Below are 12,496 nucleotides of genomic sequence, written 5' to 3'. Positions count from 1 at the left end.
TGGATTTTGGCCTCCATCACTGAATTGAAAGCACATTTGAAGGGGATCCTTTAATAGCCATTATGAACAGGAGGGATGATTACAGCGAAGAAAAACCTCTTTCTGTGTTCATTTGGGCACCTGACTGTTGTTTTAAGACAGACTTGAAAAATAATGAACCAATTCTTTAATGTGTATAAACAGTATTGTCGAGGTGCAGCTAATTTTAACAACTTTATAGGCTATATGGGTAGTTCATATATAAATTTGAGCATAAGTGTCGCACAGGAGTAAATGCACTCAGTTACATCCCACCACTGTTTATCCAACATTTATACTTCATCATTTCATAACGCCACTCACTCTAAATTTGGGCAAACTGCGCCCCCCAGTGCCACACATGAGCACTATATCAAATGTGATCACATGATTCATGTGTCACCTGATTATCTTGGTCCACCCTGCGCTGTGCACTCGGAAGCTATGCTAGCTGTTACTATGAATGATTGAAATTTCATATATTACTTTGTTTATGCCGCAGCGTATTTCTACACCTTTCTTATCAGTACAGACGCAGGTGGAGAGAGGAAAGACGCTGGTTAGCCCTTTTACGGGTGCAAGCTGTGATAGCTAGCTAGCTAGCTAGCCGTTTAGCCATGTCGTCTTAGGACCCACCAGTGTTCTGGAGAGACAATTCATTTTCGGGTTTTGAAATAAGGTAAAGTAAGATACATTAAACTATGGCTTCAATTCTCGATGAGTACGAGGACTCGCAAAACACCAGGCAAAGTGCGCAGCAGCACAGCCGCCTGTCAACTGCCAACATCGGGATAACACATTCAGGTGAGACCGGGGGGGCTCGGTTGGCTCTCCTCTCAGAAGATGCTCTGTCTGATCAGCTGCATGCAACGATTCTTACCATTATTATTAATGTGTATTAAATGCTAAAGCGTAATGCATAATGCAGCCATTTTGTTTACTTGTTCCCTAACGTTAGGCTTTGTGAATGTGAGACTTGAGGAGGAGAAACCGATATTCAACAAGCAGAGGATCGATTTTACACCGCCCGAGAGGATAAACCACTTGGCAGTCTGCAACAATCAGCTATGCATGAGTCTGGGGAAGGACACCCTGCTGAGGCAAATAACACTGTCACAAACACTGAAACATTGTGTCGATGAGTCAGAGTGTTTTGTCCGTTTTTGATTGGATTCGTTGTAGTTAATGACTGCCATTCACTGTGATTAGTACTCATCCACCGTTAACTATTGCTGTGTATTGAAACCTTGTAAAGAGTTGTTATGGTGGAAACAAGATGCTGATACAAATGTTTTCATGTTCTGTCCCATCCAGGATTGATTTGGCCAAGCCAGATCAACCTAATCAGACTGAATTAGGAAGAAAAGATGACAGTAAAGTGCACAGACTGTTCCTGGACCCCACAGGTGAGTGAAGCCACAATGTTAGTGTGTCAGTTGCTTCAGATTTAGCTCAGAAAGCATTGTCCACAGGCTCCCTGTAGGCCCTGCCCCAAGGTGCAAAACTAACTTTTTTGTCCACCGGCCAAATGGCAAATGAATGTTCAAATCTTACCAGCTACTCAAGAGATTACCGTTGTTTTTTTTGGCTGGTGAGTGAAGCAAATCTACCAGCCACTTGCATATTTTATCAGCATTTGGCTGGTTGCTGGTGCTAATTTGGTGCCCTGGTCTGCCCTTTGTCATATTATTATCCACAAGTTTGCTGTTTGTAATTTGTATTTAAATAGTAACTGCTTTTTGAATGCATAAGGACTGGTGCTAATATTCATTCTCTTGTGGTCTGCATTTATAAACTCTTGATATTCATTTTACATCCAAGTAAATGGGCTTATTTCTCTTTTACTAGTACATCGTATATAACATACATTCATTCTACTGTGTCTCAGCTTGGATAATTATAAAATTGTTTTCAAGCCATCGTTTTTATTTAATTAAAACATAAATGAGAGTGAGCAGTAACACCAGTGCCATAGGCCCTCAATTATCCGCCTGATGCATCTGCAAGATTTATAAGATTACTCTGGCAGTATCATGTTATGACTTATTAACCACAGCAGCTACATCCTCCTCCATATTTTCCCACTGCAGGCTCCCATCTGCTGATCAGCCTGAGCACCAGTGAGTGTCTGTACCTCAACAGGAACACCCAGAAGGTGCGCAGTCTGTCCCGGTGGAGAGGCCATCTCATTGAGAGCGTGGGCTGGAACAAGCTGCTTGGCAATGAGACCAATACAGGACCCATCCTGGTTGGCACCAGTCAAGGCATCATCTTTGAGGCTGAGATCTCTGCAACTGAGGGAAGTCTGTTCAACACCAATCCAGACCAATACTTCAGACAGGTCAGAGCATGTGTGATTATCCTTAACAATCAGTGTTTACTATGTTCACCAATGCAACAATTCACTTTATTGTGACATCTGTGGATTGATTTGATTTAACCAGTGTCAGTACTCAGTCGGTCATGTTCATAACTGTGTTTTTAACTGTTCTAATTGTAACAATATTCCCCAGTCATCTGAAAGTGTAAAACTTTGGCCATAAGAATGTCAGTTTTGTCTCTACATGCTATTTCTGGTGATAATTTCAGGCTCATCCATACAACCGTATTCAAAAACAGTGACCTACATGTTTTATTTCTTCCTCTTTGCATGCAATCTAAACAACACCGTATTCTTCTCCTGAGGCAGGTCCATTCCCTGGAGGAGGATGGGAAGCCAGCACCAGTCTGTTGCCTGGAGGTTGAACGGGGCCTGGAGAACAAGTACTTCATCATTGCCACCACACGTAAACGCTTGTTCCAGTTCGTGGGTAAGGTGGCTGAAGGGTCAGAGCAGCAAGGCTTCAGCTCCATCTTCAGCCAGAACCAGGACCTGCTGCCCAGTTTCCAGGAGTTCCCAGCCAACATGGGCTACAGTGAGATCACCTTCTACACCTCAAAGCTTCGCACCTCCCCTAAGGCGTTTGCCTGGATGATGGGTAACGGAGTTCTTTATGGGCAGCTGGACTATGTCAGGCCTGACTCCCTGCTTAGTGACGTTCAGGTAAATATATAATATGTGTGTGTGTCAAAGAAGTGAGACAATAATGTGTAGTTCTACCCTCACCGCACTCACCTTTGTTCTCTTTATCTTTATGTTTCCCATATTTTCTGTGTTTCTTTCCCTGCTGTCTGTCACATTCAAACAGGTATGGGAGTACACCCCGGACATTGACCTTAGTGTCAACAAGCCCATCTCCATTGTGCTGACACAGTTCCACTTCTTGCTCCTGCTTCACGACCGAGTTAAGGCCATCTGCACTCTGAATGGACAGGTGGTATATGAGGACGTGTTCCCAGATAAGTTTGGCTCCCTTAAGAAGATGATCAAGGATCCGGTTGGTGGGTTGGTCTGGATCTACACTGAGCGGGCAGTGTTTCGGTACCACATCCAGCGTGAGGCCAGGGACGTCTGGCAGATGTACATGAGCATGAATAAATTTGATCTGGCCAAGGAGTACTGTCGCGACCGGCCTGAATGCATGGACATGGTACTGGCTAAGGAGGCCGAGCACTGCTTCCAGAACAAACGATACCTTGAGAGTGCCAAGTGCTACGCGCTGACACAGAACTACTTTGAAGAGATAGCACTCAAGTTCATTGAAGCCAAACAAGAGGAGGCCTTGAAGGAGTTCTTGCTGAAGAAACTGAATAATCTCAAACAGAGTGAGAGAACGCAGATCACGTTGCTGGTCACTTGGCTAGCAGAGCTGTACCTGAACCGGCTCGGTCACTTGGAGAGCGATGGGAACACCATCATCTTCCAGGAGACCCGTGATGAGTTCCGCCGCTTCCTGAGCACCTCCAAGCACAAGGAGTGCCTGTTCAACAACCGCACCACCATATATGACCTGCTGGCCAGCCATGGCAACGTGGACGACATGGTTTACTTCTCAGTCGTCATGCAGGACTATGAGAGAGTGATATCTCATTACTGTCAACATGACGACTACAGTGCTGCTCTGGATGTGCTCTCCAAGCACTGTGATGAAAAGCTTTTTTACAAGTTCTCCCCAGTGCTCATGCAGCATATTCCCAAAAAAGTAGTAGATGCCTGGATTCAGATGGGCAAGCGGCTGGACCCAAAGAAGCTCATCCCAGCTCTGATGAACTACAGCCAAATGGGCAGCACCCAGCAGATCAGTGAAACCATCCGCTACATGGAGTTCTGTGTGTACGAGCTGAATGTGACTGAGGAGGCGATCCATAACTACCTATTGTCTCTCTATGCCAAGTACAAGTCGGAATCTCTGCTGTGGTATCTAGAGCAGGCAGGTACACACGCCTCAGAGATCCACTATGACCTGAAGTACGCTCTCAGGCTGTGTGCAGAAAATGGCTACCTCCGGGCCTGTGTCCTGGTTTATAGGATTATGGAACTGTATGAAGAGGCAGTGGATCTTGCTTTGCAAGTAAGTGATGTATGTAATTGGGTCAGTGTTATATTTGACTCAATATAGTTTAATTGTAAAACATATTCAAAACAAGCAGCCATGAAATCTGTATGGATTTATTTGTGAAAATAATCTTTTTTTTTTTTTTTAAACTAATTATAGTCATTGACAAAAGCTGACAAGTGCCACTAACTTGTAATGTGTTTACTGACCATAGGTAGATGTAGACTTGGCCAAGTCATGTGCAGACCTGCCTGAAGATGACGAGGAGATGAGAAAAAAGCTTTGGCTGAAGATCGCCCGGCATGTGGTACAGGAGGAGAAAGATGTGAAGAAAGCCATGAACTGTCTATCCAGCTGCAACCTGCTCAAAATTGAAGACATCCTGCCATTCTTCCCAGACTTTGTCACCATTGACCACTTTAAGGTTTCCTCTCTAATTACATTAATAACGGAAATACACACATCAAATAAATAAAATATTGTTCTACTTTTTTTTCCATTTAATTGACCGATCAGGTAAGTTCAGGTACCAAATTCCATTTCATTCAGTAATGATAGATTTAAAGTATGCTTAGTGTACAGTCAACATTCAAATCAACTTACCTTGTCATCTGTTTTGGTTTTCAGGAGGCTATTTGCAGCTCCCTGGAGGAGTACAACCAGCACATTGAAGAGCTGAAGCAGGAAATGGAGGAGGCCACAGAGAGTGCTAAACGCATAAGAGAAGACATCCAGGAAATGAGGAACAAGTATGGTGTGGTGGATTCCCAAGAAAAGTGTGCTGCTTGTGACTTTCCACTGCTCAACAGGCCCTTCTATCTGTTCCTGTGTGGACACATGTTCCATTATGACTGCCTGTTCCAGGTAACTGTCTGAGGCTGCTTCAGTTCAGCTTTTTCACTGATACCAATTTAAAATGGTAGTATTGAAATATCAATATATGCCACTGCAAGATGCCTATTTTTTTTTTATTTAAAACATATCAACCTCTGTTTGAAACTTTATTCAAATGGGAAATTTCAAAGATCTTATAACAACTTCAGTGTGGTAATAATTCTCATATGCCTATTTTTTCTCCACCATCTAGGAAGTGACCCCTCAACTATCAACTTATAAGCAGAGTCGTCTGGAAGAGCTGCAGAAGAAGCTGGCCACATCCACGCAGTCATCCAAGTCTCGCCACCGCCAGGCGCCCAGAGAGGACGGAGACACTTCCAGCCTGGGAAAGGGCAACGCGGGCACAAGCCGCGAGCAGATAAAATCTGACATCGATGACATCATTGCGTCAGAATGCGTGTACTGCGGCGAACTGATGATCAAGTCCATCGACAAGCCTTTCATTGATCCACTGAAATTTGAGGAGGAGAAATCCAGCTGGCTATGAATGAAGTCTCCCTTCCTCTCACTGTGAAAAGACGTGACAGCCAACCATCCATATGTCAGTGAAACTGTACCATCCGTAGGACAGACCCATTTAGTGGATACAGACATTCACCTGATTGCCTGTTGGTAGTGTCTACTACTATAAACTGTATCAGCTTCAGTTGTTCTCTACAGAGTACACTTATTTTGTTGACAGTATTTGAAGCTGATTTAAAGATCTTTGCACTTCGTACGGGAGCATCAAGTGAAAGATGCACATGAATTGACATTGTGGGCAATGATACAAGACAATATGGTAAAGTAAAGTGATGCCAGGGTTGCACAGTGCAAACACGTGCCTGAACCTCTGATTATAATGGTAGAAAATTACTTTAAAGTTCAAATTGGTTATAACTGCACTATACATCTATTAACTGCATTAGGTTATGCACTTGTTTGGTCCAAAAACATAACCTGCTCTAAGACAATATCTGCTCTCTCTAGCTCAGTTCAGTATCTCCACTCTACAGCTCTGTGTTTATCTAAAAATCAAACTGGAGAAGATTAACAAATGATTACATGTATTCACTGTTTTGCAATTCAGTTCTGTCATATTAAAGCCTGTCAGTTCTGATCACTCTGGTTGTTAAAAGTGTAATAAATATTTAACAAAGAAATGTCAGTGTTTTTTAATCAGTTGTACTAAGAAAAACAATGCACTTCATCAGTTTCTCAGGAGGGCATCTGTAGCTCCCTGGAGGAGAACAACCAGTGCATCTGGGAGATGAAACAGGAGACTGGGTAGGCAAAACATGATAGCTACATACAAGACCATACTCAAACAGCACAGGAGAAAGTGATGTGCCTGAAGGGTGTATTCTGTGCAATATAGAGGTTTAGCAAGGTGGGTGGTTTGGGTGTAAGCTGTGCTTTAACAAGAAAATCTGGTTTAGGCCACTGTGACAGCAAGATTCATTGTTTGGATCCCTACCAGCTGCATGAGTCTGAAGAAAATGGTTTCATATAATCATTACCAGTGTGGATGTCAATACATGTAAACATATAGATATGCCCGTACTTTTCTAATTTTATGGACTTTATTGTCAACACCTGAAATAAGATAATATTTTCTTTTATTACTGTCACATTTGTCCGTGGGTGTCCACTGCCTCACCTTACCATGGATGTATGGCACCTTACCTAAAACGGAGTTCCCTTCTGGTGACGTAAGACGTCGCTCGGTAATCTTCGCAGTGAGCAGACGCTATTAATCGACTTCGGAAATTCATCGATACATTTGTAATAGTTGAGCATATACACCCCAGTAGGCGATAAATTTTGACAGTGTAGCTCATTGCACGAAAGAAAGATACAGTTGGCATTTCTCGACAGAGTCTTGTCTCCGGAGACGTCAAAGGGCGAGCGTCCCTCTCTCTGGGATTGATTAAAACGCCTGCTCCTTGCTGTACCCTCGCCATGGCGTCGTGTCTCTGCTCTCTCAGTAACAGAAAGTGGCCGCCTCTCTGCTGCTGCTGCCGACTCAAAGCTCACAGACTCGCTCGGCGCCTCAAACCGCCATTTTGGAGTCAGAGAACCGAGAGTCGGCAGCGGCGACGAGAGACGGAAAAGGGGGGACACGGGGCCGAGGTGAGATACTCCTTGGTGGTTGTTATGGCGAAGGAGCAACGGGGGAAGATGGCCGGGAGGGAGAAAGAATTAAAACATGGGGATCATTCGTTCACTTGGCGACCGAGTCCCCGCTCGTGTCCGCAGCGAGGGTACTAGAGGCGCGGGCAGAGGGCCTTGCTGCCGACGCATCGCGACTAGCCAGCTAAAGAAACGCTATTAAAACCAATATATCTTAATAGATTGTTTAGGCAGGGAGGTGGTGGCCTTAAAGAGACAGGGCCGATTTGAATACTTCATATTAATGGTGTGAGAGGACGTCTGTGTCAAAGCTCCTCAGTGTTTCATACGCTAACGATAATGATGAAAAGCTACATTAACGTTAGGCAAGTTAGCAAGGAAGCAGTCGCCCTGTAACAAAGGCTAAAAGATTAGGAAAATAACTACCATCGCTCATGTGATATCTTAAATTCGGTTTACTTGAATCAGTAAGCTGTCAATGTGTATGTACAGCAGCCCCGTGACCCTTGACTATCATTGATGGTAAACTAACGGTCGTTAGCTTGCAAGCTACAACGGCTACAACCCAATGCATCATCCAAGGTTAGCTAGCAAGCAAACCCTGGCTAACGCTAGCTTGGACTTGCTAACTAGCTAGTTAACCATAACATAACGACGTGATAGCGACAAAAATATGTTGTAGGATGGCACAGCTCTCACTTTTTTCCTCATTAAAAAAAAAGATAAGGCTCTTGTTTGGCTTTAGTTCTTGTCATCACACACGCGAGGCAGTGAACTTAAAAGAAAGTCAAGTGAATATGTAACGTGATTAGTAGTACCGGTAAGTACAGAGGACATCTGACTCAAGTTTATCATGAAACTGTCAGAACAATCACCTGCGCGCCCAGAAATGTCATTTTAGCTCAAAATTTTTATAATTTGCTGAAATTATACTATTTACATTTAAATACATCCAGTCTGACCTCTTAATAAACTGAAGTGGTATGAAAATAGTATGCAGTGTAATGGCCAAACTTACATCTTCATTGTTTATGATACAAACAAGATTAGAACAAACCGAAGCTGACATGTTTTTAAAAAATAGACTTAAAGCCAGCCATTACAATTTTCTTAATAAAGTACTTGCATCATAAAGGCAAAAGGAAATTTTGTACAATTTAAATTCTTAGTAGTAGTGTGCTTTTTTTGACATGTGTGATTAATATATGTATTTGTTAAAGACAAAAGCTGGTTTCTTTAAAAATCATGAACACTCCTCACTTTGTCAGTACTGCATGATGTGACAAACTCCAAATAAACAGAACCCACAACACGCCCACAGAAAAACTTTATTGTCTTTTGGACATCTGTTTGTGACTGGGGATTTCTTCTTTTGTAGGGTTTTTGACCTTTGTCTGACCACTAATCTTGGAATCAAGAATAATGACATTCCTTACTGAGAAGGTAGGTCCACAATATACATATATCATACGTTGCACAATGACCCGTGCTGGCATCATACCTGATGCACAGCCGTTGGAGGAGAGTAGCTTGATATTCTGATTAAATGGCTATTTTGCTACCATAAGAGAATCTTAGACGTGGATGGTGATAGAGAGGTCTAGAACCACGGAAAGAGGAGAGTATCACTGTCATACCAGGCTAGCTTGGAAAATTATGATTGGGAAGATGGATACAAAATTAAGAATCTGATTCTGAGCTTCCTGTTAGCAATTTACAAATCTTTTTAAGTGGCATGAACCCTCACACTTAAAATTCTGGCTAAGATTAAGGTGAATTGCAATAAAACAGCAGAGCTCTTACTTGTCTCATAGTTTACTGCTTTATCTGACCTTGAACCATCTGCCTGTCCTTTTCTTTCTGTCTCCTCTTCCCCTCCACTTCTCTCCCTTCAGTAAAAGTTCCTGCCCAACAGGGCAGAGGTATCCGTGCTGTATGGCGTCAGGGCAGGGTGGCCGGCTGGACGCTGGAGCATCAGGGAGCTCTGGCCTGGCCAAACCTCTCTACCTGCAGCGCTTGGAAAGATCCCTGAGGCTGGACAGTTTCCTGCGCCACACGGCCGCCATCTTCAACAGAGACATAACCAGGTACATGCGGAGAGGGTTGGGGGTGGGCGCACACTTCTCGCTCTAAGACACAGATTTATTTCTGGGCACATTGGGCACTGCAGTTTAAAGATGGCACTTGTTTGGATGTGAAGAAGCCAAAATTTAATCACATTATGTCCCTCTGTCATGCAGTAGTATTTATACAATCACACTCATCACCAAAGAAGAATACTGGGCTTACAGCTAAATATTTCTCATGTTCTAGTGATGACAGTGATGAAAGTGATGACAGCGATGGTGCACTGGGGACAGGGCTTTCCCTGGACCCCTCCGCTCAACATACAGCTTTGACAGTGAAAAGTGAGTCATGTGAGCAAGGGGACGGGATGGCAGAGGGCAAGCCCCTCAATGGAGTTCTTCTGCAAGGTAAAGGTAAGATATATCCACATCTCTCCTCGTACTTCTTTCTGATCAGTGCTCTTTTTGTCACCGAGCCCGTGTCATGTTCTACAGAAACACTTATTTATGTTATTTACATGTTACTACACAAGTACACCCTTGTTGCTGCCATTCCCCTGTTGAAAGATAGTCTTTATCAGTCTGTACATGTGATGTACCTTCTCTTTGAACGCCGTAGACCAAAAGGCAGATAAAACAAGCCTCTACAATTTCTCCAAGCTAAAGAAGAACAGGAAATGGCTGAAGGTATGGAACATTTCACTGTTCTGTTCGCCCTCTTCCTTACGCACCATTACACATCCTCAGCTTCTTTTAGCTACATTCCTCCTCTGTCTCCTGCAGAGTATCCTGTTGAGTGACGACACCACAGACTCGGACACGGACTCTGATGACTCTGACTTCACTTTGTCCCGGGAGGAGCTTCACGACATGCTGAGACTACACCGCTACACCAGGCAGCATCAGAGCAAATTTCACAGTGACCGTGAGGTACACATTCACACACAGTTAAATACAGTAACCAGTGATATATAAAACCCCCCTGCAATCATTATATTGTCAATTTTTGTCTGTCTCTCCTACAGCTTCACCAGTACCAGTTCTACAGCACTGGACTTCTCTCTACTCATGATCCCTTCTATGAGCAACAGCGCCACCTATTGGGTCCAAAGAAGAAGAAAATCAAAGATGAGAAGAAATTCAAGGGTAAAGACAAAAAAAGACATGTTTAGGAATGCAGTCATGATCATGGCAGTGCAGCAAAGCAAAAAGAATCGGGTAATTACTAGAATAGCTGGCAAGATTTAAAATTCGTTGTTCCTTTTTCTTTTAGCCAAACTGAAAAAAGTAAAGAAGAAGAAGAAGCGGGGAGAGGGAGATTTTCTGGAAGAGGGACGTCCTTATGTCTCCAAGATCTTTGCAAAGTTTTCCCATGATGCTCCGCTGCCCATGGTGAAGAAGAAACATCTTACCATTGAGCAGCTGAATGCACGGAGACGCAAGGTCTGGCTCACCATCGCCAAAAAGGAGATCCCCAAGGTTAGTACGTATGTCACGACTCAGTACCATTGTTCAGGACCATTTTCCCAAGGTTTATTAGGCTAAATTGTCCTGTTTATACTTATTTTGCAGTCTTTTAAGCAGAAGACCTCTGCTAAGAACCTTGTCTTGACCAATGCTAAAAAGGTAAGTAAAGCTTATACACTGCTATTACATTTAAGATGTTTAATTGTGTAACTTTATATTGACAGTTGATAAGTTGAAACTCTCTTTATTGCTTTATTATGAGACTAAATTGTAGCTTCAGTACAACATTTTAGCTGTTGTTTGGGTTTTTTTTGCCCAGTTGGCTCACCAGTGCATGCGAGAGGTCCGGCGTGCAGCTATCCAAGCCCAGAAGAACTGTAAAGAGACGTTACCTCGGGCTCGCCGTCTCACTAAGGAGATGATGCTTTACTGGAAGAAATATGACAAAGTGGAGAAGGAGCACAGGAAGAGGGCAGAGAAGGAAGCCCTGGAACAACGTAAACTGGATGAGGAGATGAGAGAGGTAGGTGGGGAGGAAGGTGTTGTCTTTGGAGCCACCTCATTTGGCAGCAAATTATTCTATGGCAATATTTGAGTGTGTTTACATAAAAACACAAGCTTTAAATGATTGAAATGTAGGATATATTGATCATCTTTACCAATGATATAAAAGCATTTTTTTTAAATCCATGTGTCTCTGTCTCTTGCAGGCCAAACGTCAGCAGCGTAAACTGAATTTCCTCATCACCCAGACGGAGCTGTATGCACATTTCATGAGCGGTAAAGCGAGCATGGGGGGTCCAGGAGGAGATACAGCTCAGGAGGAAATACTGAAAAAGCTTGAAGACACTGGTGCGCAGAGACAGATTGACATTGGAGGAGGCGTAATGGTCAACATGGGACAGGAGGAGTACGGTAAGAACCGCTCACTCAAGTGTATTATGTAAATGGAGCAGAGTCAGTTAATAACTTGAAAATTTATGGTAGTGATAGCTGAGATTTTTATGGCTCTACTCACGTTCAGTCCAAGTTTTGAATTAGGGACTGCTGACCAAGTTGTCCTTATATTTATTGTTTCTTTTAGCTTCCCCTCTATCACTGAATTACTATTTCACTTTTTGTCCTATCGGGTGTTTTAATGCACTGTTAAGCAGTAGAAATATTTGTGCAGTGAACTAAGTCTGGAAAATATAAAGCAGGTCGTTTGGGGCCACTCTCTGTAAAACAAATCACTCATCGCTTTCAATTACAACTTTACATTTGCTCATGATGATTATCTATAATTCATTTTCTGATAATTATTATAGAATAAATGGCAGTATTCTCATAGAATTCCAATGTTTTTTGCTGATATGCCTTTGTGTGTGTGAAATTAAACTGGATTCAATGTTTTTTATACTGATTGTATGCGATTTCAGATAGTGAATACTACAAGTCCCAGGCATTGAGGAACGCTAAAGAGGCCTACAAGATTCATCAAGAAAGAGTAAGTAGATAATT

The 12,496-nt window shown here is 42.9% G+C and overlaps 2 protein-coding genes across 2 annotated transcripts in view; both read left to right on the top strand.

Annotated features, from left to right (window-relative positions):
* The first annotated feature begins 175 nt into the window (after window positions 1–175).
* Window positions 176–6,860, top strand: vps18 (VPS18 core subunit of CORVET and HOPS complexes). Its single transcript, XM_042390071.1, has 9 exons — window positions 176–822; window positions 977–1,118; window positions 1,333–1,424; window positions 2,109–2,359; window positions 2,708–3,061; window positions 3,207–4,469; window positions 4,669–4,878; window positions 5,082–5,318; window positions 5,542–6,860. Exons 1-9 carry the CDS (start codon window positions 720–722, stop codon window positions 5,836–5,838), a joined length of 2,949 nt encoding a protein of 982 aa, XP_042246005.1. The 5' UTR covers window positions 176–719; the 3' UTR covers window positions 5,839–6,860.
* A 2,525-nt stretch (window positions 6,861–9,385) lies between these two features.
* The window catches only part of ino80 (INO80 complex ATPase subunit), a 35,040-nt gene continuing 31,929 nt past the window's right edge, over window positions 9,386–12,496 (top strand). The window contains exons 1-10 of the mRNA XM_042390070.1: window positions 9,386–9,550; window positions 9,777–9,943; window positions 10,149–10,216; window positions 10,313–10,459; window positions 10,555–10,675; window positions 10,803–11,008; window positions 11,102–11,155; window positions 11,316–11,519; window positions 11,707–11,911; window positions 12,415–12,482. Coding sequence (XP_042246004.1) covers window positions 9,399–9,550; window positions 9,777–9,943; window positions 10,149–10,216; window positions 10,313–10,459; window positions 10,555–10,675; window positions 10,803–11,008; window positions 11,102–11,155; window positions 11,316–11,519; window positions 11,707–11,911; window positions 12,415–12,482 — 1,392 coding nt within the window. The 5' untranslated portion in view covers window positions 9,386–9,398. The remainder of the gene's footprint in view (window positions 9,551–9,776; window positions 9,944–10,148; window positions 10,217–10,312; window positions 10,460–10,554; window positions 10,676–10,802; window positions 11,009–11,101; window positions 11,156–11,315; window positions 11,520–11,706; window positions 11,912–12,414; window positions 12,483–12,496) is intronic.

Source organism: Thunnus maccoyii, chromosome 17 (assembly GCF_910596095.1).
Source record: "Thunnus maccoyii chromosome 17, fThuMac1.1, whole genome shotgun sequence".
NCBI lineage: Eukaryota > Metazoa > Chordata > Actinopteri > Scombriformes > Scombridae > Thunnus > Thunnus maccoyii.
The sequence above is the reverse complement of the archived record's forward strand: the minus strand, read 5'-3'. Positions and strand labels throughout refer to the sequence as shown.